This window comes from Podarcis pityusensis (assembly GCF_964106645.2).
Source record: "Podarcis pityusensis genome assembly, chromosome: 6".
Lineage (NCBI taxonomy): Eukaryota > Metazoa > Chordata > Lepidosauria > Squamata > Lacertidae > Podarcis > Podarcis pityusensis.
The window spans coordinates 76,497,704-76,522,279 of record NC_138030.1 but is presented as its reverse complement, the minus strand read 5'-3'; the positions used below and the strand labels follow the sequence as shown (position 1 = coordinate 76,522,279).

The window sequence follows — 24,576 nt, the reverse complement described above, 5'->3', positions numbered from 1 at the left end:
GCATTGGTAATAATATCATTTCAGTTAAGCCATCAGCTCTCTTGAGTAATCATTTTTTTTAATAAACATTGCATCTCTCCCATCAAGGACTCTCAAATAGTAATAGACTCCTTCAAGTCTGGTTTTGAACCTCCTGGAGACTTTCCATTTGAAGATTACAGCCAGCACATTTACAGGACTGTTTCTGATGGAACAATCAGTACACCAAAGCAAGAAGGGGTGAAAATCGATGCAAAAACCACTGTGGGCAAGGCTAAGGGCAAGCTGTGGCTTTTTGGAAAGAAACCAAAGGTACAACTTTTAAAATATATTTCACATGAGAACACACTCAGGATTTGTGGTTAAGGGATCAAATGTAGTCCTTTGGATCAAAATAATGTCGTTTTGACCTTATATAATTTTGAAAGACAGTTTGCATTGCCCCAACTGTCCATTTAGGAACTTGGTTTTGGTATTATATGTCTGTTTTGCTCCACCTCAGCTATAGTATTCTAGCAGCACAGGAAACCAGTACAACTGGGGTAGCAAAATGCCGCACAGTAACTTAGCTGCTGGCTTTGCTGGAGCAATTACAACAGTAGTTAGCGACCAGGAACTGCAAACTCCTGGTAACATGTTCCACCAATACTCAAGCGCAGGTCTTGCAAAGGAGCCTGCTGCAACTATTTTGACCAGTAATAGCATCCTCTGTGGCTTGTGTATCCTCTGTATATGTTGGAGTTTTGCTATTGTGTTGAAACTGGAGGGAGATCAGATCAGTTGATTCTGATGGGTGTGTCAATCATCTCTTTAATATCAGAGATTCAGCCGCCTTCTGGCTGTGGTCCATTTAATTGTTTTAGGTACCGGAGGAACTTGCATCCTGCCTGTAATGTGCAATTTTAGAAACTGATGTTTCCGTTCAAAGTGCATGGTTTTGGCAGGTCAGTTTAAAGATATTCAAAGGCACTTGAAGGTTAAAGCAAAGCAGGTGATATATTGCTTTGGACATAATGAAAGAATAATGATGTGAAGGCAAATTGCACCTTACCTTTGCAGAAGTTCTTAGTATAGAGAGCAACAAATAACATAAGCAATATTCTTTTTTAAAAACAACAACACTAATTAAAATTTCATGCAGTGTGTGAAAAAATTGTGTAGAACACATGAGAACGGAATAACCTTCCTTTTCCAGCTGTGCAGTACATCTCCATTACCTTATGAATGCCATTCCTTAAGTCTTCCTTTCTGCCCATACGATTTGAGGATATAAGAATTTTAACATTAGAACACTTAGAATAAATTTTACTGGGGTGCTTTTTTTTTTTTTTGTAGGGGATATGTTTTTATTCTTTCAAAAAGTTCCTAGATGTAAAACAAATAAATCTAAAGCCTGTTATCTATCAGCAATGTGTGTTATCTGAAGGGTGGCTCTTGGTGTTGTTTCGAAACTCGCATGTAAAAGGACATTTTAAACCATTTTAACGTCGTAACTAAATATTCCCCCTCTCTTACTTTTTAATTTTCTTACTGTGTTGTATATTTTTGATGGTGAAAACAGTGGAGAGCCTTGTGACACCTTAAAGACCCAACACATTTGTTATGCCGTCAGCTTTCTGATTATAATATCTGATGGTGGTTGTTATGGGGTGGGGGGAGGGCGGCTGGGACCGATGGTCTGCTTCTGCATTGAAAGGGGGGGGAAGACAGAATTTTCAGTTCAATGTTTGCCTTATCTGTTCCTTTCTTTATTTCCGCATCAGCCGCAGTCCCCTCCCCTTACCCCTACTAGTTTATACACGTCCAGTACTTCTAATGGTTCCCAGTATCCCTTATGCTCGATTGAACAAGTCCATTATTGCATGAGTGAGATAAAAACAGGGAAGCCCAGAATTTCTTCTTTCAGAAGCCTCAAAAGAGGGGTAAGTTTTATGACGGGTTTTAGGTGCATGATAGTGCTATGAGCAGTGTGCTTGTGGTGTGTGGCTTTTCCCAGTCTTCTCCACCCTCATCATAAGGCTGAAGATCCTATCAGAGGTCATTGTGCTTTGTAGCTCCTTGTTCAGAATAGCTGGCTCTTCGAAGGGTGCTGGGTCCGTGTTCTCACAATTTTCTCATTCGCAGCCATGAGTGTGTTTAATGCATAATATGTTTGGGGGAAGGAGAAGCCAGGCCATTTTAAAGAACAGAACAATAATTAGTTTGCTCTTTTTTCCAATGATAATAATAATAATAATAATTTTATTATTTACACCCCTCCCATCTGTCAGGGTTTCCCCAGCCACTCTGGGCGGCTTACAGCTTGTCTAAAAACATCAAGTGTTAAAAGCCTCCTGATATAGGGCTGCCTTCTAACATCGGTACGTGGATTTCATTAACACGTTGTCAATTTATTTGCAAGCTGCCAATTCCAGAAAAAGCACACACTATAAGAGCAGCTTACAATTGGATGAAGAGCAACAGCGTACCACAAAATCAACATTCGCAGTCACAGTTTCATAATGATAGCGATAATTAACACTACCTAGCAAATATATCGGTGTAAGTTTTAATCTTTTTTTAAACCAGAAATAATAATAAAAATTAAATAAATAACAAAAAGCATATACAGACCACAAATGTAACAGCGTTATTCCTTTCTCAGCAAAACCAGTAAGGGGCCAGATGAACTTTGAAAAGTTTCATTCTGTTCCTAAATGCCACAGCCATTAACTGCAAAATCCACTAAAAGGTAGCTCGGACCTTTTGAAATTTCTATAATATTTGTTCTTTCTTGTAGTGCGTGCAGCAGAGCTCAGGCGCAAGGCAGAACCACAGGGTTATTTTTCCTTATCTTTTATGAACTGGCCCCCTAGTGGGCATTTGAGTTCAGTTCTTTCCTAGTCAACATTCTGCACATGCACCCACTGACAATGCCCCATTATCAGAGCATATGTGTTGTTGTTTTTTTTAAAAAGGATGTTAGTAAATGGCTCAAACTGTTAATTTAACCAGTATGTTAAGGCATCTTCTGCGAGTCTCTGCAGGCCGTTTCGTCTCGTAGATGACAGATTGCATCGGCCGACTTAAAACACAGTTTATTGGGGAAAGTATTTCAGAAAAGTAAGCCAGTTTAACTGATAGGAGTACATATACCTAAATTTTTTTTTTTAAAAATTTATTTCAATGTAGTATGATTTTTCATGCAATGTACTTTGACTCAAAACATTTAATTTAGATTTGTTTTCTTGGGGGCTTTGGGTGGTTTTCGTTGGTTTTGTTTTTGGTTAAACTGCATTCCATTCCTGGATAACTGCTAAATGCCACTTTTTGAGAAGAATCAAGGAAGTATACTTAACTAATTTATACTGGCATATTCTGCAAAGTAGCATTTGTTCTAGGGATCAAGTGACTGCCAAACATTGATGATTATGTCATGATAAATGAACCAGCAGTAACTCCTTAGGTCTATAAAATACAGTCTTTTGTATATGAGAAATTGATTTTTTTTGGCTGTTGATAACCAGAAGCTGAATGCATTTGCCAATATACAAGTATGCCAATATAAATTATAATTAGGAAAAATCACACCAATTTGATTGCAGTTTAATACTTTATACCAGTCTTAGCTGGGGCATGTTGTTCTAGAGAAGCAGATCATAGTCCATAGATATCCTAAGCAATGCCGGTTAATGATTAGAAGAGTTCTCTCTGTTACGGCAAGGCAGTTCCTTAACTTGTGGATTTTAAGTTGGAGCACCACAGCATGGTAACGTCTCTTTTCAGCAGTTTGATCTGTGCTCCTAAAGATTTTAACTCTACACCCCAGAATTCTTAATTCTGCATTTGCAATATATTCCCTTTATCAGGAAGTTTTAAATGTTTGATGCTTTATGATGTTTTATATATTCTGCAAGCCGGCCAGAGTGGCTGGGGAAACCCAGCCAGATGGACGGGGTATTAAAAAATTAATATTAAAATTATTGTTGTTATTGCAAAAATTGACAGTTGCTTATATTTTATTACATTTCCATACCTTGTTATGTGCTCAAAATTCAGAGTTTTGGATACGTTTTTGGTAAGGGAGAAAGTAATTTTGGCAAGGGTTATTTTTGTTGGTAAGGAAGAAGTGGAGACGGCTGGAGTTAATATGTTTTCAGGGTGTCCTCACAATCCATGGAACTGGATATTTAGCCAGATTCTGCACTAATATTAGATCTTATGCTCAAATTGCACATCCATAGACATGCAAATGCGCACAGGCCAAGCCATGCTCAGGACACAGAACATGTGTTCATGATCAGGACCATTCTTAGCATAATAACTTGTTAGCACAGTAGCAGAATCTGATCCTCAATGAGCTGCTTTGGAAGTTGGCTGAAAATGCTCCTGTTGCACTTGTTCTTCCTTTCTCCTATCGATTGATCCTGCTGGATATATTTGCAATTATGTGTTACTATTTCTTCATTATAGACGAGGAAGTGGCTACCAATTCTTTTTAGCATAGTCATGGAAAATTAAAAGGTGATGGGATTGAAATTACCGTATTTTTTGCTGTATAAGACTCACTTTTTCCCTCCTAAAAAGTAAGGAGAAATGTGTGTGCATCTTATGGAGCGAATGCAGGCTGTGCAGCTATCCCAGAAGCCAGAACAGCAAGAGGGATTGCTGCTTTCGTTGCGCAGTGATCCCTCTTGCTGTTCTGGCTTCTGGGATTCAGAATATTTTTTTTTTCTTGTTTTCCGCCTCCAAAAACTAGGTGCGTCTTGTGGTCTGGTGCGTCTTATAGAGCGAAAAATACGGTAAGTTTTATTTCAACAATTTGTCATCGCGTTGTAAATTTGATCAAATTACTATCAGCAGTTACTAGCCTGTCACGTTGCATCCCTTGAAATACGCAACCAAATCTTTTTTTCCTTTGGTTTAAAGGAACAAGTTCAGGCCAGAGGTGCCTTGTGAAGTGCACACGTATTATCTCTCACTAGTTCCCTGCCAGAATCTGCCAATAGAGATTTTGGTGTGAATGCTATTGGCTGGAAAATCTTATAGGGAAAAACAAGTAGACCTGGAGACCATTTGTAATTTAGCTAACCTCTTACAAAATCCCTGGAATTTAGGGGTGTGACTGAGCACATATAGAAAACCCAAGGTTCAATCCTTAGGGATTTCTAGCTAAGAACTTTTTTTCTACAGCTCCAGTGGATTCGAATTAAAAGAAAGGAGATTCCAACTAAACATTAGGAAGGATTTTCTGACAATGAGAGCTGCTTGATAGTCGAATGGACTCCATCAGAAGGTGGTGGACTCTCCTTCCTTTGAGGTTTTTAAGCAGAGGTTCAGTAGCCATCTATCACAGATGAGAGTCCTGCATTTCAGGGGATCGTTTCTATTCTCGATAGGTGCCTGCTACGTCATGCTCACTAGTCTTTAAAATTCCCATAAGCAAGCCTGCTGTTTGGCGATAATTAAAATGGGATTAGATTAGTTCTTCATGTAAGCAGTTGGGCTATTGTCTTGAACAAATGGCCCCACCTCACACGTAGAGCACCAGTTTGTGAGGGCTGGAGCTCTGCTACCTTCCGGTGACTTGTAATATCTGAGCAGGTATAAAAGAGGTTCCTTGATTTAGAAGAGCATAAATAGGCACTGCATGTTAAACAGAAGATGTTACTATCATGCAAGATGTGTACTGTGTTCCAGCTATTTCTCTTGGTGTAATTTACTATTCATGCTATATAAGCAAAATAATGGATGGAAAGCTTCTGTTCATTCCTTGCTCTTGCTACCATATGTGCCCTCCAAAAAGCCTCTCTTAGGGGATCAGGCTTCTACAAGGGGAAGTGGGGAGGATAATTGCTGCAATTTGGTCTTGATTTCCTGTCACTTCTTCCTCGCCCCCCAACTCCATGCCTTGCCTACGATATTTAAGATGGTCTTCCAAACTTCCAGTGAGACCTTACTGCAGGAGGAAGAAGAGGGTGGGATCCTTTCGTTCTAGGACCTTTCTTAAGTTGTCTTAGGATCCAATCCATAGTTTTGCTGGTAGGGGCTAAATTTGTCAAAGCCTCCCAATCAATCAATCAATCAATCAATCAATCAATCTTTATTACGGTCAGAGACCAGACAGCAAAGCCTCCCCACTTTCTAGTACATTAGTGTTTTAACAGGCTTTTTAAAAGGCTTTTAAAAGGAAAAAGAAAAATATTAGTAGAAGTCGCAAGTGAGATGGTTTATGGATAACCTGAGAAGCAAAGTATTTCAACTTCTTCTGCCTGCATAAAATATTACTCTAGACGCTGGAACATCATAAACTCTTAAACTGCTCTCTGCTTCATCCATCAGGAGTCCCATCCAGCAGCAGCTGGGCATACAGAAAAGAAATGAAAACTAATGAAATCTTCATGGGCATTTAAGTCTGAATTGTTGACATTGTCCACCCAAATGTAATAATAAATACAGCTGTAGGCCTTGTTTTTTATTTAATACAAAAGAGCAGAGGCAAATGTAGCAGATGTCATTTGGTAGAAATCACGACATGACACACAAAGCTAGATATGATGGATAAATATTTTTATTGTTTGTTTATTACTTCTTTTTTTAAAGGAAAATTTCCAAATGTTTACACATGGGAACTTTTAGTGCTTCAGTTTGCCAGTGAGACAAAAAAATACTGCAAGTGTTGGTTTGGATATTGGCCCCAGTTGTGAGCTACTTTTGTTTGGAACTTAATAATTCTCTCTCTCCCTCCTTCTCTCTGTCTCTCTCTCTCTCTCTCTCTCTCACACACACACACACACACACAGGATCCCATAATTGACCCAAGTTGTAGCCAAATGAACAAATAGTGTGCTTGATTTCTGTTATCTTTCTACCCTTTTGGGGAGGGGGAAAAACTAGAAATTGGGCAGATCACATGTTTCTATGCACAAAGCTACTCCTTTTCTTCCCTCATCCTCATAAGATAATCACCAGATTTAGAAAACCAGTTTAAGTGTGCAGTCATGATGACTTTTTAAATGAGCGATCCTGTATACCACACAGCCAACCTATACCACAAGACTCAATTGTAATCATGGTGTGATCCATGAACTTTCCTAATCACAGTGACTTAACATTTCATCCAGTTTTGCTAAGCAATAACCTCCAAGGATAATTGCTAGGATAGAGAGCAATCTCAGCCATGTTTTCTACTGAGTCCTGGGATCCCAAGTCTAAAGATTTGTACTGGTGCATCACCTACAGCAGCATTTGCAAAACTGATACCCTCCAGATGTTTTGGAGTGCAGTTCTCATCAGCACCAGCCACTAAGGCCATGCTGTCTGGGGCTGATTATAGTTATAGTCTGAAACATCTGGGAGGCACTAGATTGGCAAAGATTGCCCTACAATGTTTAGTGCAGTGGGTCTACAGCTCTGCCATATGGTCATATTATGTGGTACACCCTCTTAGTCACAAGCTCCAAATTCTGGGTTCCAATGTATATTTTGGGTGTGCCCAAAGGCTTATGCCTCGGTTGTGGCTTTCTTTCAGTGCTGTTTTGGGGGGAAACCTCCAAATGCTGCTTGGATAGATAGAACATATTGCCCAGAATTTTGAGCCTTGGCTTTTCATCGCTCGGTATGGTCCAAAGCAGTTTTCACAATTGATTGTTTCACAGTTCCTTGTTCTAACCCATATTTCAAGCATCCTTAAATGGTGTCATTTATAAAACAAATCATTGGCGTTTTCTGTTATCACATCATAATACAAGGTTGCTAATTAAGAACCTTAATAGGAAGGCTTTTCCCAGTGCTTTTCAGCAAAATTGGATACTGCCAGAATAAGATAAGAAGCCATCTGTGTCTTTTTCAAAAAAAGATATCGTGCCCCAGAATCAATTTGTGTATGTCTTTTTACCCTTTCCCCATTTTTATTGGTGATTTAGAAATGATATGTTTCGTAACGCTTGAGTATATAATAAAGTATACACAGTCATATGTAGAATTATAGACTACAGTGGTACCTTGGGTTACATACGCTTCAGGTTACACACTCCGCTAACCCAGAAATAGTGCTTCAGATTAAGAACTTTGCTTCAGGATAAGAACAGAAATCGGGCTCCGGTGGTGTGGCGGCAGCAGGAGGACCCATTAGCTAAAGTGGTGCTTCAGGTTAAGAACAGTTTCAGGTTAAGAATGGACCTCCGGAAAGAATTAAGTACTTAACCCGAGGTACCACTGTATTACTCTATAATAGCCTCCAGTAATAAATATTTTGATCTAGAATCACTTTGATTAGAAAGTGTTGAAGATTTTTCACATGGGCTTTTGGGAAATAGTCTTCCAGTTATTCAGTTGCAAAAGTGTTGTTTCCTCTAACTATTCATTTGAGCCTTACCGGTAACTTGAATCTGTTTCTGAGCAAGGATGATGGAGGTCCTCTGATTGCCTAAGAGGATGGACTTCTTTGGCCACGACATTTCTTTACATCAGCCATATCCACCTTAGTGACAGTTGTGTTGGCCGGCCAGCTACTTGCCCAAAAAGATGAAACCTAACTGTGGAAACTAGGAAAAACCGGGTTTCAGAACATCATAAAGCATTGCTGTTTTGCTCCCGGAGCTTCGCTAAACAAGACTCTGTTTACAGTAAACCAGGTCATTGCCATTGTCAAACCCTTCTGCTTTGTGTAGTGTTCCTGTGTGCTTTGTTGTCGTTTCCTTCAATGTAGAAATACGTTAAAGAAATAATAGTTCAACAAGATTATACTGTATTGCACCTTTTCAAGCCATAGGCCGTCATCCCATGGCTTGAATTGTGGCTGCTCTTCAATTCTGCAGTGCCTTAGACAATAGTTAAAATGTTGGGAACTTTATGGGGTTCTATTAATTAAGGTTAAAATATCACACACAAAATCTTACTTGGCATCAAGCCCCACTGGGGATTATTCCCAAATGAATATGCAAAGGATTGGGCTGTAAAAGATGCAGATATGTATATATATAAATCTTCCTAAATAATGCTTGGTAGCATGAAAATAATACCCTGTTTCTTTCTGTTTTCAACTGTACCGGTCAGTGGTCTGTGAAGACGGTAAGGCCTGTGTGCTGTAAACTTCGTAACAACAGCATGAAAGTAGCTTATTGAAGTCGTGTCCATCTCATAGTTGCTTTGAGTGAATTGGTATTCAGATGCGTATTCTTAGTCACTCTTTGTCTCATTATCCATTTGTGCTTGGTGTGAACAAAATAGACTCCTGACATTGCACAGAGGAAAGGAATTCAACCAATAGGCAAGGATGTACTCCTGTTTTGCCTCCATAAAATGAGAGTGATACCTACTCAATCCAGAGCTTCCTTTTCCTACAAGGTCTTGTGAACGAGGCCTACAAGGGAGTCAGTCCTGTGCATGCCTGGAGCTATACTATCTGAGTCTTATATTTTAAAAACATTTCATTTAGTCCATAACTGATAACCATGGTAGTTATCGCAATACCGTTCCTGAAAGTCTTTGTTGAAGACAGCAGAACCTGATCCCCCCCACCCCACTTAACACATTCTCTTACACATGCAAAGTAGATGGATTTTCATGGCCAGGTAATAACAAATGAATGTGCTAAGCGGTCATCTTCTGAGTAGACCCACTGACTTAACTTAAATCCATGGATTTCAACAGCCATACTCTATTGTGGCTTAGCCAGATATCACTCACTATTATTAGGACTTGGTCAAAACTGCTGTTGAAAACTTTTAGCCAATGATGGTGGTTTGTTTAAAATGAAGTCGCCTGGCTGTTTACAACAATCACTGCTATTTAACAATAAATGAAAATAAAGTAATTCAATAGATTAAAATTATTCTGATTAGCGTAAAAAGGCAAACTTTTCTTCTGAGCTTAAGTTGTATTGATCACAGGAGAAATATGCCCCAAAGCTTTCCTAGTTTCTCTGATGTGTATAGCATTGTTCATTGATCATACTTTTACATAACTTCTTTATCCTTATTTGTAAAATCAGCAATTTTATATAACTAAATTCTACAACTTAGTTAAGTGTTCACAATAGGTGTGGCAGACAGAATCTGGAGAGGAGGATTCGAGATAATCTGTTTCCTTTGGTAAAGGAGGCATGAAACATAAATAAGATGCCTATATTTATCCCAGTACTTAATATTTACATATAGATTCATATTTTTAATTGTGTTCAGTACAAAATAATTTCTGTGGCAGGAAGCTGGTGGCAAATTTTGCTCCTTTATTGCAGACAGTTCCATTTTATTTCAAATAAGGTTTGAAGGTAGAATTATGGCAAAAGTACAATGGAAATGAACAGTTAAGGGGTTAAGTTCCATTGATTCTCATGGAAATTAGAAATGCCTATTTTTTGCGAGATTGTTTCCGTAGTTTCTCCTTTGTGTATATTGAGTGAGGCCTTTATTATGCTTAAAAATAAAAGACAATTATGTGAGAGCAAAAGTTACCTCTCATAAACTACCTTGAATGACACAAACCTAAAATCCCTAATGCAGCTCATTGTTCTTAATTAGAACAACTTAATATAATACACAATGCATGATAATTTTATAGTTTTGCATTTAAAATCATGATTTATGTAGGAGCTGTTTAGCACAAGTTCAACACACAGAGCAATGCTTTTAAAAGGAAGGCTTACAACTCTGCTGAAAAGGAGATTAGTATGAGATTTGAGGGAAATTAACTTAATAGACCTTATTGTTTTACAGCCCTTTGAAACAGATTCTCTGAGCAGATGGCAAACCGTAAACACAAACAGACTTTTGAATTCTTGTTTAGCTTGTAATTACTGGTTGGTGCTATAGTTAACTTATTAAATGTGCTCAAGTAGGTGGATTTGTGAGCGTTTTCATTGAAACACCCTGTTTGTAGCTCAGAACTTGTTAATTATAGTCCAAACCAACTAATGTTGGATGTAGTAGGAACTTTTTGCATTGACTTTGGTGGAAGCAACTTTATAAGACTTCGGTAAATTGGAGGTAAATCGTCACATTTGCTTCTGAGCATGTCTGCATTGATATTTGGCAGATTTTGGCAAGAGAAATCTTAGTTGGCCTATTCAGTGCTTTCTTCTTCTTCTAGAAAAATAGGTGCTGGTACGCACTCTGAAATTGTTACAGTAAGTTCCACACTTTTTAACAACAAAAAGAGGTGCCAGTACTGCGAATCCTTGAGTACCCCCTGGAAAAAACAAACAAACACAATGGACCTATTTCTAGTGAATATCAATAATAATTCTTAGCTGTATTCTGAACCAAGTGGTAAAGGGAATAAGTTAACTTCTGATCCATCAGACTTTCATGTAGACTTCATGCTGCTTTTGATATATCCTGTGGTTAGAGGATAGAGAGAATAAACTTAGATATAGTATGAAGATGCTGTGATGGCTACCACAAGATGCAGCGATGGGTACCAACTTAGATGGCTTTAAAAGGATTAGAGAAATCTGTGGATGGCAAACTGACAGTGGATGGCTGAGCACTGCCTCTTATGTTGGAGATGGGATGCCAGTTACTGGGGAGAGTCTTCAAAGGAAGCTCCAAGTGGCAAAGCAGCTTCTCTCTCCTCCAGATTTCAGCGTGATGGAAGAGAACCTCTGGGAGGTTGGCCTGTCGCCACAGCAAGCTTGGAGAATGGAATTGTGGAGCGTTCTCAACAGGATAAAGAGTTGTGTGCAACTGGGAAACCTAATAATGTATTCTGCTGTTTCTAAATTGCAGAGCACTTTGTTGTCACCATGTTTGCCTATTTCAACACCATTGAAAATGAGTTAAAACCACAGTTTGGCAAAACGAACTTAGGAAATGGAGTATTATAGGCTTGGTTCTGCTACAAGGCCTGCTTCCCTTCTTGCAGCCTCTCCCCGATGCCGATTTCCCCTCTCTTATCCCTCTCTTATCACAATTCCCTGGCAAAGAGATTAACAATCATTACTCCTAACCAGGATTTTCCTTAAGTCAGGTGCCCATTTTAAAACTGACATTTCAGATCCCTGGGTTAAGCAGTGCTGAAAAGTTTTAACTTGGGTGCCAGTTAACTTTTTAGCCACTATTCAGGTGAAAGGGAACTTGCTCTCACTGGGGAGGAAAGCCACCCTGAGGCTTTCAGTTAGCAGGGAGCCAGCACTTCATCTGTGCAAAGGAAATGCATTTTTAAAAAAATGTATGTTGTGGCAAAAGGTTTAATGAATCCAAGCCACCTCTAGGAATGATGTCTCCTCCCAAAGAATTTTCAAAATTTGAATAGATCTATGGGATAACTACCCTGAGACAGCCATCCCTGCACTTAATGTGCACAGTTCAGGGATGTTTTCAGATCTGTTTAATAAGATTGTGCTTAAACCTGTGGGTATGCAATGTAAGCCACTTAATAACATCCCTGTTGCTAGTGCTTTGTTGTTGTTGTTGTTGTTGTTGTTGTTTAGTCGTTTAGTTGTGTCTGACTCTTTGTGACCCCATGGACCAGAGCATGCCAGGCACTCCTGTCTTCCACTGCCTCCCGCAGTTTGGTCAAACTCATGTTAGTAGCTTTGAGAACACTGTCCAACCATCTCGTCCTCTGTCGTCCCCTTCTCCTTGTGCCCTCCATATTTCCCAACATCAGGGTCTTTTCCAGGGAGTCTTCTCTTCTCATGAGGTGGCCAAAGTATTGGAGCCTCAGCTTCTGGATCTGTCCTTCCAGTGAGCACTCAGGGCTGATTTCCTTAAGAATGGATAGGTTTGATCTTCTTGCATCCATGGGACTCTCAAGAGTCTCCTCCAGCACCATAATTCAAAAGCATCAATTCTTCAGCGATCAGCCTTCTTTATGGTCCAGCTCTCACTTCCATACATCAGTACAGTGGTACCTCAGGTTAAGAACTTTGCTTCAGGATGAGAACAGAAATCACACAACAACAACGGGGCGGCGGGAGACCCTATTAGCTAAAGTGGTACCTCAGGTTAAGAACAGTTTCAGCTTAAGAACGGACCTCCAGAACAAATTAAGTTCTTAACCCGAGGTACCACTGTACTGGGGAAACCATAGCTTCAACTATACGGACCTTTGATGTCTCTGCTTTTTAAGATGCTGTCTAGGTTTGTCATCGCTTTTCTCCCAAGAAGCAGGCGTTGTTTAATTTCATGACTGCTGTCACCATCTGCAGTGATCATGGAGCCCAAGAGAGTAAAATCTCTCACTGCCTCCATTTCTTCCCCTTCTATTTGCCAGGAGGTGATGAGACGGAAGAACATTATTATGCCAGCTTTTAATACCTCTTTGGATATTCACAGCCTGTTTCCTCCCCACCCCCACCCATTGTTTTCCATCCCCAAGTTCTGTACGGGTTCTCTTAATGAAATTTTGCCTTCTCTCTGTGATGAGGCTGGCTTGACATTTAGAAGCCCATATAGATCGCTAGAAAATCTCCTGAACTGGGAATTTGGCAGCTCTAATAATGTTCAGATCCAATAATTTTGTGCTCTGCTAGTACTTTCGGGCACAAATAGTTTCATGTTGTCCCAGTAAGCTCCCTGTTGAGAATACCATGTTGGATATTTCTGGCATCGCTGCTCCTTATGACATTGATGACGTCACATTACTTGTTGGGAAAGGGGTTTCCGTGTTCCAGAGGTTCCTCCCTTCCTATTGGAAAAATTGGTGAATAATCTGTGGGGATCGTCTTGGTGAGGAGGAGCAATGTGAGCAAGCTTTATCAGGGTTTGAGGTTCTAGGGGAGCCTGGGCCGATTTAAGTTACTTTTTACGTGGTTATCAGCCACGTTTTACATCTCCTAATGCAACTTCTTCATGATTTGGTTTTTTAAAAACTGCCCAAATTCCCTGTAATTGCCCAGTTTGGTTCTGACTGCCCTTTTTATTAACAATAGAAAATCCCAAGGCGATCTATGGAACTTGGCAATGAAAATGTTGCTCTGTTAAAATCTTAATAATTTGTAAATGTGTCTGTCAAAAATCATGTCAAGACTGAGAGTCTTGCCGCACTTCAGATTCATTGTGGCTTGTGATTTTGAGGGGTAGATGTCTTATCAGAAGCAGTAATGTTTGTTACAAGAGGCTAAACATGGCTACTTTTACCATAATTTACCCTAAACCTGTCTAGTCTTGCAACTGCTTGTTCCATAACGACCAGAGGTTTTCCAGCAGTGTCACCGATTGAGCCTACACTCCCCTCATTCAGGCATTTGAAATATTTTTGCAGGGTCCCCCCCCCCAAATTAAAGATCCTTTTTTTCATTCTGGTTCACTAGTATATTTCCACACACACCCCTTCTGAGTCTATTGCCTCTGAAATGGATTTGCGTTCCCTTCAAGATTTCAAGATTATTTAACACATGGAAGAACTGTTTATAATCTGTAACATCTTGAAAATCTCAGATTGAGGGGGGGGGAAAGGAATCACAGACCATCAAGAAAATAATTCAGTCTGATGTGTGCATCCCCCCCCCCCCCGCCCTGGAGCTTTGCTTTGCAGCATTGTGGTGTTTAAAAAAACAGTTCTTCCTCCAGTGAGGAAGTCCTGTTGGTTATGTGTGAGGTGCCAGCAGAAATGTAAGTAGCTGCACTTTCTGAGGGTTGTATTTTCACTTGGTTTCAGGGCCCTGCTCAAGAAGATTTCAGCCACCTGCCTCCAGAACAAAGGCGGAAAAAACTGCAGCAGCGAATTGATGAACTTAACAGAGAACTACAAAAAGAGACAGATCAGAAGTAATTTTGCTTTTCTGTTATTGTATCTTGACCTTATCTTTACTGCTCTTTTCCTAGGCATCGAGATGTGTCTTCTGCAAACATCAATTTGTCTTTAATTTTCTCTGTGTTGTTCATGAGTCCTCTCAAACCCCATAGTTTTGGGGGTGTCCTGAGTGTTAGGAAATTGTACTGCTTTCTCTTCCTCCCTCCTCAGTTTCATTGTTGCAAGGAAAACAATTTTCTAATTCGATATACTTTTTTTTTCTTTCTACAGAGATGCGCTCATCAAAATGAAAGATGTATACGAGAAAAACCCGCAAATGGGTGATCCGAGCAGTCTTCAGCCAAAGCTGGCTGAAACTATGAGCAACATGGACCGCCTTCGAATGGAAATTCACAAGAATGAGGTTAAAATCTATTAAGACATTTCGAAAGAAGGCTGGTATAAGATTTCAGATGCCTCTAGATAAGGAATCCTCCAAAAAATTCTGAAAGGTTATTCATAATGTGGGGGAAATCCTGGTTGCTTTTGCACTCCATCCATTTACAACAACTGCCACTTTAAAGCCACCTGGCTTTAATGTTTCCAATTTAGTTAACAAGGAGAGATTTGTAAAAATCCTATGGCAGTCCTTGCTGTACCTTTAGAGATGTTCGAGCCCTGAAACAAGAAGCATGTAGCTATTCTCTACAGAACCAAATAGCCGGAAGAGCACTGGTTTGAAAATATTTTTGCAGATTCAGTTTTTCTGTATCTGTGTACCAGAGCTGACAAATCGTGCACTTATGGGTATGGATTGGGAGACTTCCTGAACAGATGAGTGAGTTAAGAGAAACTGAAGAATTTTTAATATAGTACTGGCGGCGTGTGGTACTTGTATATACCCATCAACTGCCCCCCCCAAGGGACATCCCATTTTTTTCTTGCAAGAGGACAGCAACCAAAATGGCCGCCACAATCTCCGGCTTCACTTTTTTCAGGCATGGCACCGCAAAACGCACATTTTTTGGGTGCTGTGCCCCAAAAAGCCCTTTTGGGAGGAGCCACGAACTTGTATGGGTCATGTGACTTGTGCAGGAGTGCAGTCCGGGAAGATGGTATCCCAGTTTTTGTGCCCCTTCATATTGCTTGTGGTGAATTTGGTAACTCACAGTTCCAGAATATTGCTTTAGAATACAAATCTGTTTTGAGAACAGTTAAGATGTGTGTTTGGTCTCTTAAGCATTTATTTTGCTACTGGTGCCAAATGATCTCTGTCTGTCTGTCTCTGTCTCAAGGCCTGGCTTACTGAAGTTGAAGGTAAAGTAGCAGCAAGAGGAGACCGTAGACACAGCAGTGATATCAACCACCTCGTAACCCAAGGACGAGAGAGGTCACTATATTTATCTTTTAAACTTAAGTTCACTGTCTTTGCCACTGTCGTTTTCTAAAACAGCAGTCACTGCATCCATCTAGAATTTGATTAAACGAAAAGTATTGCCTTTGCCCCCAGAACCTCCCCAAACCCTTTTCCACTTGGTTTTCTGCCCTCTTCCCTCTCTTTCCTTACTTCCCAGAGATCTAGCCCAGGGGTGGGGAACCTGTGGCCTGCTGCATATTGCTGGGCTCACATCAGTCCCAGACAGCACGGCGAGTGAATAAGACTGATGGGAGTTGGAGTCCAGCAATAGCTAGAGGTTGATGGGTTGCCCACCTCTCATCTAGGCACTGCAGTTGTAATTGCTGTGTTACACAAAAGCAATGTTTTTGTTGCTGGAGCTGAAAAGAGAAGGTGGAATTGCAGATAAATTAGAACTTCCTCTTCAAATCTTGTCTTCACCTCTCATGTAACTCTCTCTCTCTCTCTCTCTCTCTCTCTCTCTCTCTCTCTCTCTGTGTGTGTGTGTGTGTGTCCAGCACACACACACACAGAGATGTGTGTGTGTCCAGCACATTTTAGTGTTCGTTTTGTACACCTTTTGAATTATGACCGTTTGAATGCTTGAAATTTGAGTGATGAGTGTTTAAATTTATAGGCTTTCCCTTGGAATGCTTTTTTAATTATTGTATCTTTTCATTGATTGCAACACTTTAAGATGAGCAGTATCCATTTTTAAAATGAATTATTTGCTTAAAGAATTGCACCCAACTTCAGATAGTTTCCTATTCCCTCCCTTCTCCTTAAAAGGGCCAGTGAGGTATTTAGCTCTCCTTAGCTGCAGTTAAGGAACAACTGCTCTTCACCTTTTTGTAACTAGCAAGGTGAAACTGAGGCTTAGACAGTCCCAGCAATGACCCAAGGAATGTGGCCTCTGATTTAGAAAGCTGTATCAAAAAGATGAAAACCACACACGTACAATTTGTATTTTGGGTAGCCGATGAGGAACAGAGCCCGTACCTTATCTTTTGCCAACAAAGCAAACTTCAAGGACTGTGAATGTTCTTGCTTCATGAGTACAGTGGTACCTCGGTCTAAGAACAGTCCTGTTTAAGAATCATTTGGTTTACAAACTCTGCAAAACCGGAAATAGTGTCCCGGTTTGAGAACTTTTACCCTGGTCTAAGAACGGAATCCGAACAGTGGAAGGGCACTGGCAGCACGAGGCCTCATTGGGGAAAGCGTGCCTTGGTTTAAGAACGATTTTGGTTTAAGAACGGACTTCCGGAACAGATTAACTTCATAAACCGAGATACCACTGTATTAGCATGCATGCAGTTGTCTTCTCCACTCTCACAGCCATGCATGGTTCTGAGGAGAAAATGATAGCAGTTGTATAATTCTGTTCCCATAGACAGAGCTTTAAAAGAGTGTTTCTGTATTCTGCCTGTTTTGATCTAATAGGCTCTGTTCTGAAATCAGAGCTCCTTCTTCATCTAAGGACTGTCCTTGGATTCTTATCTATACTCCCTGCCTACGCCTGTATTCATCCATAGCAATAAGTATTTATGTCAGGGTTTGCCATGCATAGTTACTGTGAGCTGAAACAGAGTCAGCAAATGTTATGATAAGCGTATGGGAAATGTTGGTGTTCTTGGTTTGCAAAGTGTGAAGGTTCCCTTGTCTCAACCATTGCATTGCAGCCCTGAAGGGAGCTACACCGATGATGCCAACCAAGAAGTTCGAAGCCCACCCCAGCAGCACGGCCCCCATAACGAATTTGACGACGAGTTTGAAGATGACGATCCCTTACCAGCCATAGGACACTGCAAAGCTATCTATCCTTTTGATGGTAAGATTAGCTTAAGGGAAATATATTTACACACACGCAAAAATGTGTGTGAATCCTATATATGGCAATTACCTTTTGCCTTACCTAGATAATAATTGTCTGCATATAAACGATTCTAGCAGCTGGTTTTGGTTCTGGGAAATCATGCCATAAATCATTTTTGTTTAACGGCAGAAAAATGCGGCAGCGTGGTAACAAAACAAATATGTTAGATTAGAAAAACAGCCATTGGCGCGCGTTCAGCTTTGCAACAAGAGACCATGTTTTGTCTCCTGGCCTACAATTGGAACATATGCTCCGCTTCACAGATTTGATGTATCCTCCCATGGGTGGAAAACGAGAGCCAAGGGAGCTTGCATTTAAACCCTGCGAGAGCTGTGGCGAAGGTTTTCTTATTGTGTGCGTATGTGTGTATCCCCGTTTCCTTCTAGGTCACAATGAAGGCACTCTGGCGATGAAAGAAGGGGAGATTCTGTACATCATAGAGGAAGATAAAGGGGATGGGTGGACTAGAGCCCGGAGGCAGAACGGAGAAGAAGGATACGTGCCAACATCCTACATCGATGTAACTCTAGAGAAGAACAGTAAAGGTGCAGTAACCTATATCTAACCTCCAGCCCGTCGGCTTAACAATGAACATTCCTTAAAGAATCCTGAAGCACACAGATGGATGGAAAGTGTTAAGAGCGTTCGGGAAGCCTTTCAATCTGTTGTTCACCATGTGAGCTCGTCCGGGGATGTCTGTACTGAAGCTGGAAGAACGTCTGCCTTTCAATGAGTCTCTTGACACAGCTTTGGCCAGTGCCATGTCCATAAGTCTTCTTTCTCTGCCTCTGTCTGCTTCAGGGCTTCTAAGCATTATCCTACAATCAATGGTTAATCTGTTATGATTTTGATGGTTTATTTTTTGGGGAGGAAAACTTTTTACTGGCTTAAATGTTTTTTTAAAAATTGATCACTATTACTATTATTTCCATGGCATCAGTGTATACAGTCCATTAGCCAACCCCTGCCCCCTTCCCAAATCCACCCCCACCCAAAAAAAAAAAAAAAAAAAATTTTCCAATACCCAGCTAATAACTATAAGCCCAGTGCAGTGAAAATGGCCCTGCTGCAAATAAAGTGGGCAAGCAGATCTGCTTTTGCTTTTCTGAATGCAAGCCTTTCTTCCTTGTTCTCTTGCCCCGTTCTGCATTGTGCATGGAAAACGGCTGACAATCCAGTGCAATGAGGTGCAGTTCAGAAAACAAAGAAACCGTTTCTGCTGCGAATGTGCAAGCCATTGCTTAGGTGTAAGAGGTTGCTGCTAACGTTTACAAACATGCCTGTCGCGTACGCATTATTGCAGTTTTTACTTTGCAAAAATCAACGAGCGGCACTTTCCCATCCTACAAAGGATGAATGTGGAAGGTAGCCGGGGGTGTGCATAGCTAGTAACTGGGGACTCCGCAGGCGTGCAGCGTTCTGATGTGCCCCTCTTAACTTTGTTCCTACCTGTTAAGAACTTTGAATGTAACGTGGGTTGCTGAAATGACTTCCTTCTCCTTGGGATTCCTGATGAGGTTATTCTGTCGGTAAAAGGCAACTTCCTCTTCTCTTGCACTGACACTGAAAAAACATCTCTCCTGGGAAATATCTGTTCCAGGAGTCCGGGCAACGCTGCATCTCAATTTCATGTGCACAAATTCGGTGTGGACCACCCCATTCAGTCCACCAGAAGGAGCATATCTCATATGTGAAGGAAGGTGGATGCTGATGAGCTCCCCTTTGCTCAAATGAAAATCCCTGTGTGCACATTGGAGCGCCCGGGCCTGGAATAGATGGCTGGATTCTGATGATAGTTGCTGATGCACCTCTAGAAGTAGAATTTTCTAAGTGCTACTAGATAACCTGTACATTTTCACTTGGGCTGGGGAGTTATCCTGGTAGCAAAGTTGCACTAATTTGCTCCTGGATGAACTGCTGTCTGGAAGCTAGGAATGCTTGAAAAGGCTTGGTGCCATTACCTGTGCATAGGATTTATTTTCTAACCATTTAGAGGGGTTATTTTATTTTATTTTTTACTTTATTCTATGAGCACACTTCTCTCTCTGAAGGCCTCTGGTAATTCTGTTCTTCTCTTTTTCCCTCTTGGACTGCAGGTTCCTGAAGCGGGTTTCTGAGAAAATGGGCGAGATGTTGAAGGAGGTTACATGCAGCTGCTTTTTTTTATTTTTAGGGGGGTGGGCGAGGGAAGGAAGGGGGTAGGGAGTTAGGCCCAGCAAGATGGGCAAAAGCCAGTTGCATGAAGGCATGCAGGCAAACATGACTCACTAACCATGTTAGCATCCCTCTGTGTATTCAAAATCGTTACAGTAAAGCCACAGCTCCATTTCAGCAGAACCAAACCACCTGAAAATGCATTCCTTTCGTGGTTCTGAAAAAGCCCTCCTTTTGCTGTCTGCCCGTTGCATTGCCTATTGGCTGTTTCGGCTGCCTCATTTTCCATGCCCATTTTGAGCTGGCATTGAATTGAAGCCATGTCATCCTTCACAGTCTCTGCCTGTGCCACCTCCATTCTCGCCCTAACCTCCTCCTGCATGTCTAGATACGTATCAGGACTGCCTGCCTAATGTTTTGTATTTCCATAGCTCTTCCTCCTCTTCTGCATTCGTAGCAAAACCCCACTTTACTGTAGTTCTGTTATCTCCAGCACTAAAGTTTGTTTTCCTTTTCATTTCAGTTTCCACTTAATGCTGCTATTGTTACCTTTTTCTTTTTCTTTCTTTTCTCATTATGACCATCATCATTACATTCCAGTTCTTCTTTTGTGTTGCGACTGATGTGCAAAAACCTAACATTCATTTTGATTTGGGGGAAAGGAACGTGTCCCAGCAGCCCATCCTCAGCACCTCAATAACCTGTGAGCACTGAAAAGCCTGAGATTTAACAGCACAGATTTTTTTTCCACCACAAGACAAAACGACTGTTTTCAGAAGTGCTTGCCATTCAGATGCTGCCTTAAAACTCTTGAGTGCCTAAATCTGTTGATTGCCAACGCTTACCACTTCAGTATCCCACAAAGGGCTCTGAGCCTCTGCTCCGAATGACCTCCTGCATCTTTCTACAGTACTACAGCTGCTGGTAGCCTTGGCAGATGCTTTCTGGGCCTCTGCCTCAACATGATACATGGTGCATTGTAAACTTTATGCATTGGAAGCAAAACACATGTATCGTTTTCATTTTATGTCTAATGAATGTTTTTAATAGGATTTTTATGGAGCCTTTTTTTTTTTCTTTCCTTGATTGTCTCTTATTTCTTGAGTTGGCGGGGCAGGGTTGGGTTGGGGAAAGACTCCAGTTTCTAATTAACTGCAGTGCTAGTCTGTTTCCAAGTGACGCTTCATTGTAAGGACCATTTGAAAAATTGGAGTGATACTTTGTAATGATCTATGTGCACTTTTACTTGTAAACATTTGGGATTTGAGAAATGTTTATACATGTAAATATAGTTGTCTGCAGCACACACCCCATATCGCCCACGTTGTTTTGTCTGCCATTTGTGAGTTCTGTTAATGAAATCATCCCTACATCTAAAATAAATAGGGGAATCTTAGAATATGGGGAGTTGGGAGGGAGGGAGGGAGGGAGGAATCATTTAAGTTAAAAGCTTCATTGATCCAGCTTTTTTTGCTGTTTGTGGTAATGTTAAAAACAAACCAACCGGTTTTCTAGGGGTGGGGTGGGGGGGTGAAGCAATATTTGGACACAGCAGTGCTGGATTCCTTTAGAACTTTTTTCAGTGTTATTAGGAATTGTACTACCAGTAAAACTAAATCTGTGTGACTATTGTGGTCTCTTCTTTTTATTATTAAGTGTGCCACTATTACGCAAATGACATAGTGTATTTGCAGGGGCGGCGGGGGGGGGGGGAATTAAACACTAAAGGTTAGATTTTTTCGGATATTGTAAACAGGGTTATTTATATGATGTGACCTCTTTACTCATTACTGACAAAACTACATTGTATTAGTCATTCAGCTTTTGGGTTTTTAAAAGACCAACCTAGTGGTGTTTTTTTTTTTTAAAAAAAGAATATTATTATTTCAAAATTAAATATAATGAGAAAATGTTCTCAATATAACTTGCAGCCAAGAGCCCTGTAGATTTTGCCTAATGAACTCATGGGCTTCTACTAAATAACTCATAGCAAAGGACTAATAACCGTTCTTTCATGCTACTGTTTTTTCTAGGAACAGGATTTGTTTCCTCAGGAGATATTCTTTCTGTGGTATAAGGCACAGTGAATTTATGAGGGTTATTACATTTAAAGGGAGGGGGGGAAATATTTGTACTTGCACAGTTAGCTAAAATCATGCTGAAATTTTGAACATGATGAATTGTCTTGAGTCTTACAACTTTCCAGTAATTTTTAATCTTTTGTGCACGTGTTGATTTTTAAATGTTTAAATGCTTTGTTAAAAAATAGTGGTTCTCTTGAAAATATTTTCATGGAATTAAAAGCAACCTTTTCATGGCCCGGACAATTTCCTTGTCTTCTGTTGCAGGCGAAGGAATAGGTGGCTTTAGGTGCCCCCCCTTTTTAATGTTAACATGCTCGTTCTTGGAATAAGGCAAGAGCATTCATTTGGTTAGAAGGACAAAGCCGCCCGTTTTCCTGTTAGCGGGCCCAGTTCAGACAAGCAGGTTTAATCCCTGGTGCAAAAACTAAGCCCCCAAGTTACCTGAACAATTCTGTTACATGATCGGTTAGCTTGCAGTTCTGTAACCCTTAACTTAGTTCCACTTGAATTTCTTCACATGCTTTAGGAAGGAGTTAGAGGATGGAGCAGGCTGAGGGGCAAAGAACCTCTAGTAACATCAGAGCCTTTCAGCATGCCTGGGTAAGTGACCATATAACAAATAAGCAGCATTGTTTTATCTGGTATGCAGAGGTGGGTGGAGTACAGAATTCGGGGGGGGGGGAGCAGCTGGTGGTTGGGGAATTCGGGAGGATGGAATAGCCTGGGACATTGTCATTGGAGCTTCTGTGCAGTTCCACATACGCAGACAAGAGCTTTGGAGCTTTCCTAAGTTTTTTGGAGCAAGTGTCTACCCAGCCCCCTCTCCCTTAACCAGTGCCGTCTGTGTGCCAAGGAGTAGCAGCCAGCATGCTTGCAGATCAGTTACATTCTCCATTTGAGCCCTGCTTTCCTTGGTAGACCTTTGGGCAGCTGCCTCCTTCGTCTTCTGCTGGCTTCAAAATCCAGAGCGGGCCTTTTGTGTGCTCATTCCTTAGCTTTCTAATGCCAAAGAAGTGGAAACTTGTGTCAGAATTTTGTGACTCTTGACTGGGAAGCTGCACATTAAGACATGCCTTGTGATTATTGCAGGGCATGTGCTTGAAAGCAATGAGGAATGCACTAGAGTGTGAAAGGTATCCAAAAAAACCTTGCCGTTATTTTGCTTTAAGTGTCACATTTCCCAGCTTCGCTAGTTTGATAAAAAGCTGTGGGCAGCAGGCCATGGTAGAAGCGAGTGCCTTTTTTAATTAAGCCTGGTTGTTTGGTCTGTCTTGGGATTCCTGTCATGGTCACCACCATGCCTTTGAGCATACAGGCAGAAAGATAGATGGGTGTTTTTTCTTTGAGCCATTGTTGGACAAACTGGTTGCAGGGAGAGAATGCTTTTGCCTGTATAGTTCCCTGATACTTTACAAGGGGGAAACGTATATACTTTAAATAAACAATAGTGTGGCTGGTGCTTTATGAAGTACCACAATCCAGTCACCTTCCCTCCCAAGCCTTTGTCTGCTCTTTCTCCATATACTCTGCAGACGGCTTGATTCAGGCATCAGGGGATCTGAAAAATGTTACATGGTGTAAGTAATGAAATACATTTGTGGTAACAATTGTGGACAGAGGGCACTGAGGGCTCTCAAGGCAGGAGAGCAGAACATAAAAGCAGTTTTAGCCAAGGAAGGGGGCCAGAATTACAATGCTGTATGACGTGGTGAACTTCCAGATGCTGTGGGATGCAACTTCCAGCACCCTTTATTTTGTAATTAGTTTTGAAGGATTTCGTGTTACAAAACAGACAGGGGTACATTTATCATTGCCACTTCATTTACATTTAGTGATACTTTTGTTGCAGACATCTTGTGGCTGGGAGGGAAAAAAAGTGTTGGGGGGGGAGGTACTGTTCTTTCGTTCTGTTGCCTAGTGTAGGGTTTTGTGTCAGCATCATGTGGGTAGGTTCTTTGTTTATGTATTAATTTTTCATTGATACTGTGAGAGATTGGGGGGGGGGGTCCTGAGCTTGCTTGGTTGCAGTGTTGATGTGGGGGGTCAGGTCAGCCATATTGATTTGTATGATTTGGGGGGGGGGTAGGTCATTGTCCTGTGTATGTGATTAAGGGAAACCATACTGGGGTGAAGGCACCCTTGTCCCTGTGCTAATGTTAAGTTTGTCACTCAACTTTTCTAATAGGGCAGTTTGCCATACTTTTTTGTACCAGTGGTCTGTGTTCATTCCTGATAGGTCCTTGCAGTGTCTAGTTATGTTTCTGGCTGCTGAGAGCAATTCCATCATCCTTTATCACTACCCTTGCTGCTTGGGGCTGATGGAAGTTGGAGAGAGAAGAAAGTTCAGGAGGAAAGATGAGGTCAGTTCAGCTTGGGCCCCTCAGTTTATCCACTCCCATTTCACTGAGGCAAAAAACAAAACAAAATAC

The 24,576-nt window shown here is 40.9% G+C and overlaps 1 protein-coding gene across 4 annotated transcripts in view; it reads left to right on the top strand.

The window, feature by feature from the left end:
• FNBP1L (formin binding protein 1 like) overlaps window positions 1–22,390 on the top strand; it is a 69,669-nt gene extending 47,279 nt beyond the window's left edge. For 2 of the 4 annotated variants that reach the window (XM_081010891.1, XM_081010894.1), the window contains exons 9-16: window positions 88–291; window positions 1,743–1,901; window positions 9,016–9,030; window positions 14,563–14,672; window positions 14,929–15,061; window positions 15,933–16,027; window positions 17,716–17,864; window positions 18,296–22,390. In XM_081010891.1, coding sequence (XP_080867017.1) covers window positions 88–291; window positions 1,743–1,901; window positions 9,016–9,030; window positions 14,563–14,672; window positions 14,929–15,061; window positions 15,933–16,027; window positions 17,716–17,864; window positions 18,296–18,474 — 1,044 coding nt within the window. In that variant the 3' untranslated portion in view covers window positions 18,475–22,390. The remainder of the gene's footprint in view (window positions 1–87; window positions 292–1,742; window positions 1,902–9,015; window positions 9,031–14,562; window positions 14,673–14,928; window positions 15,062–15,932; window positions 16,028–17,715; window positions 17,865–18,295) is intronic. The other 2 variants (XM_081010892.1, XM_081010893.1) reach the window with 2 other exon arrangements.
• The last annotated feature ends 2,186 nt before the right edge of the window (window positions 22,391–24,576 follow it).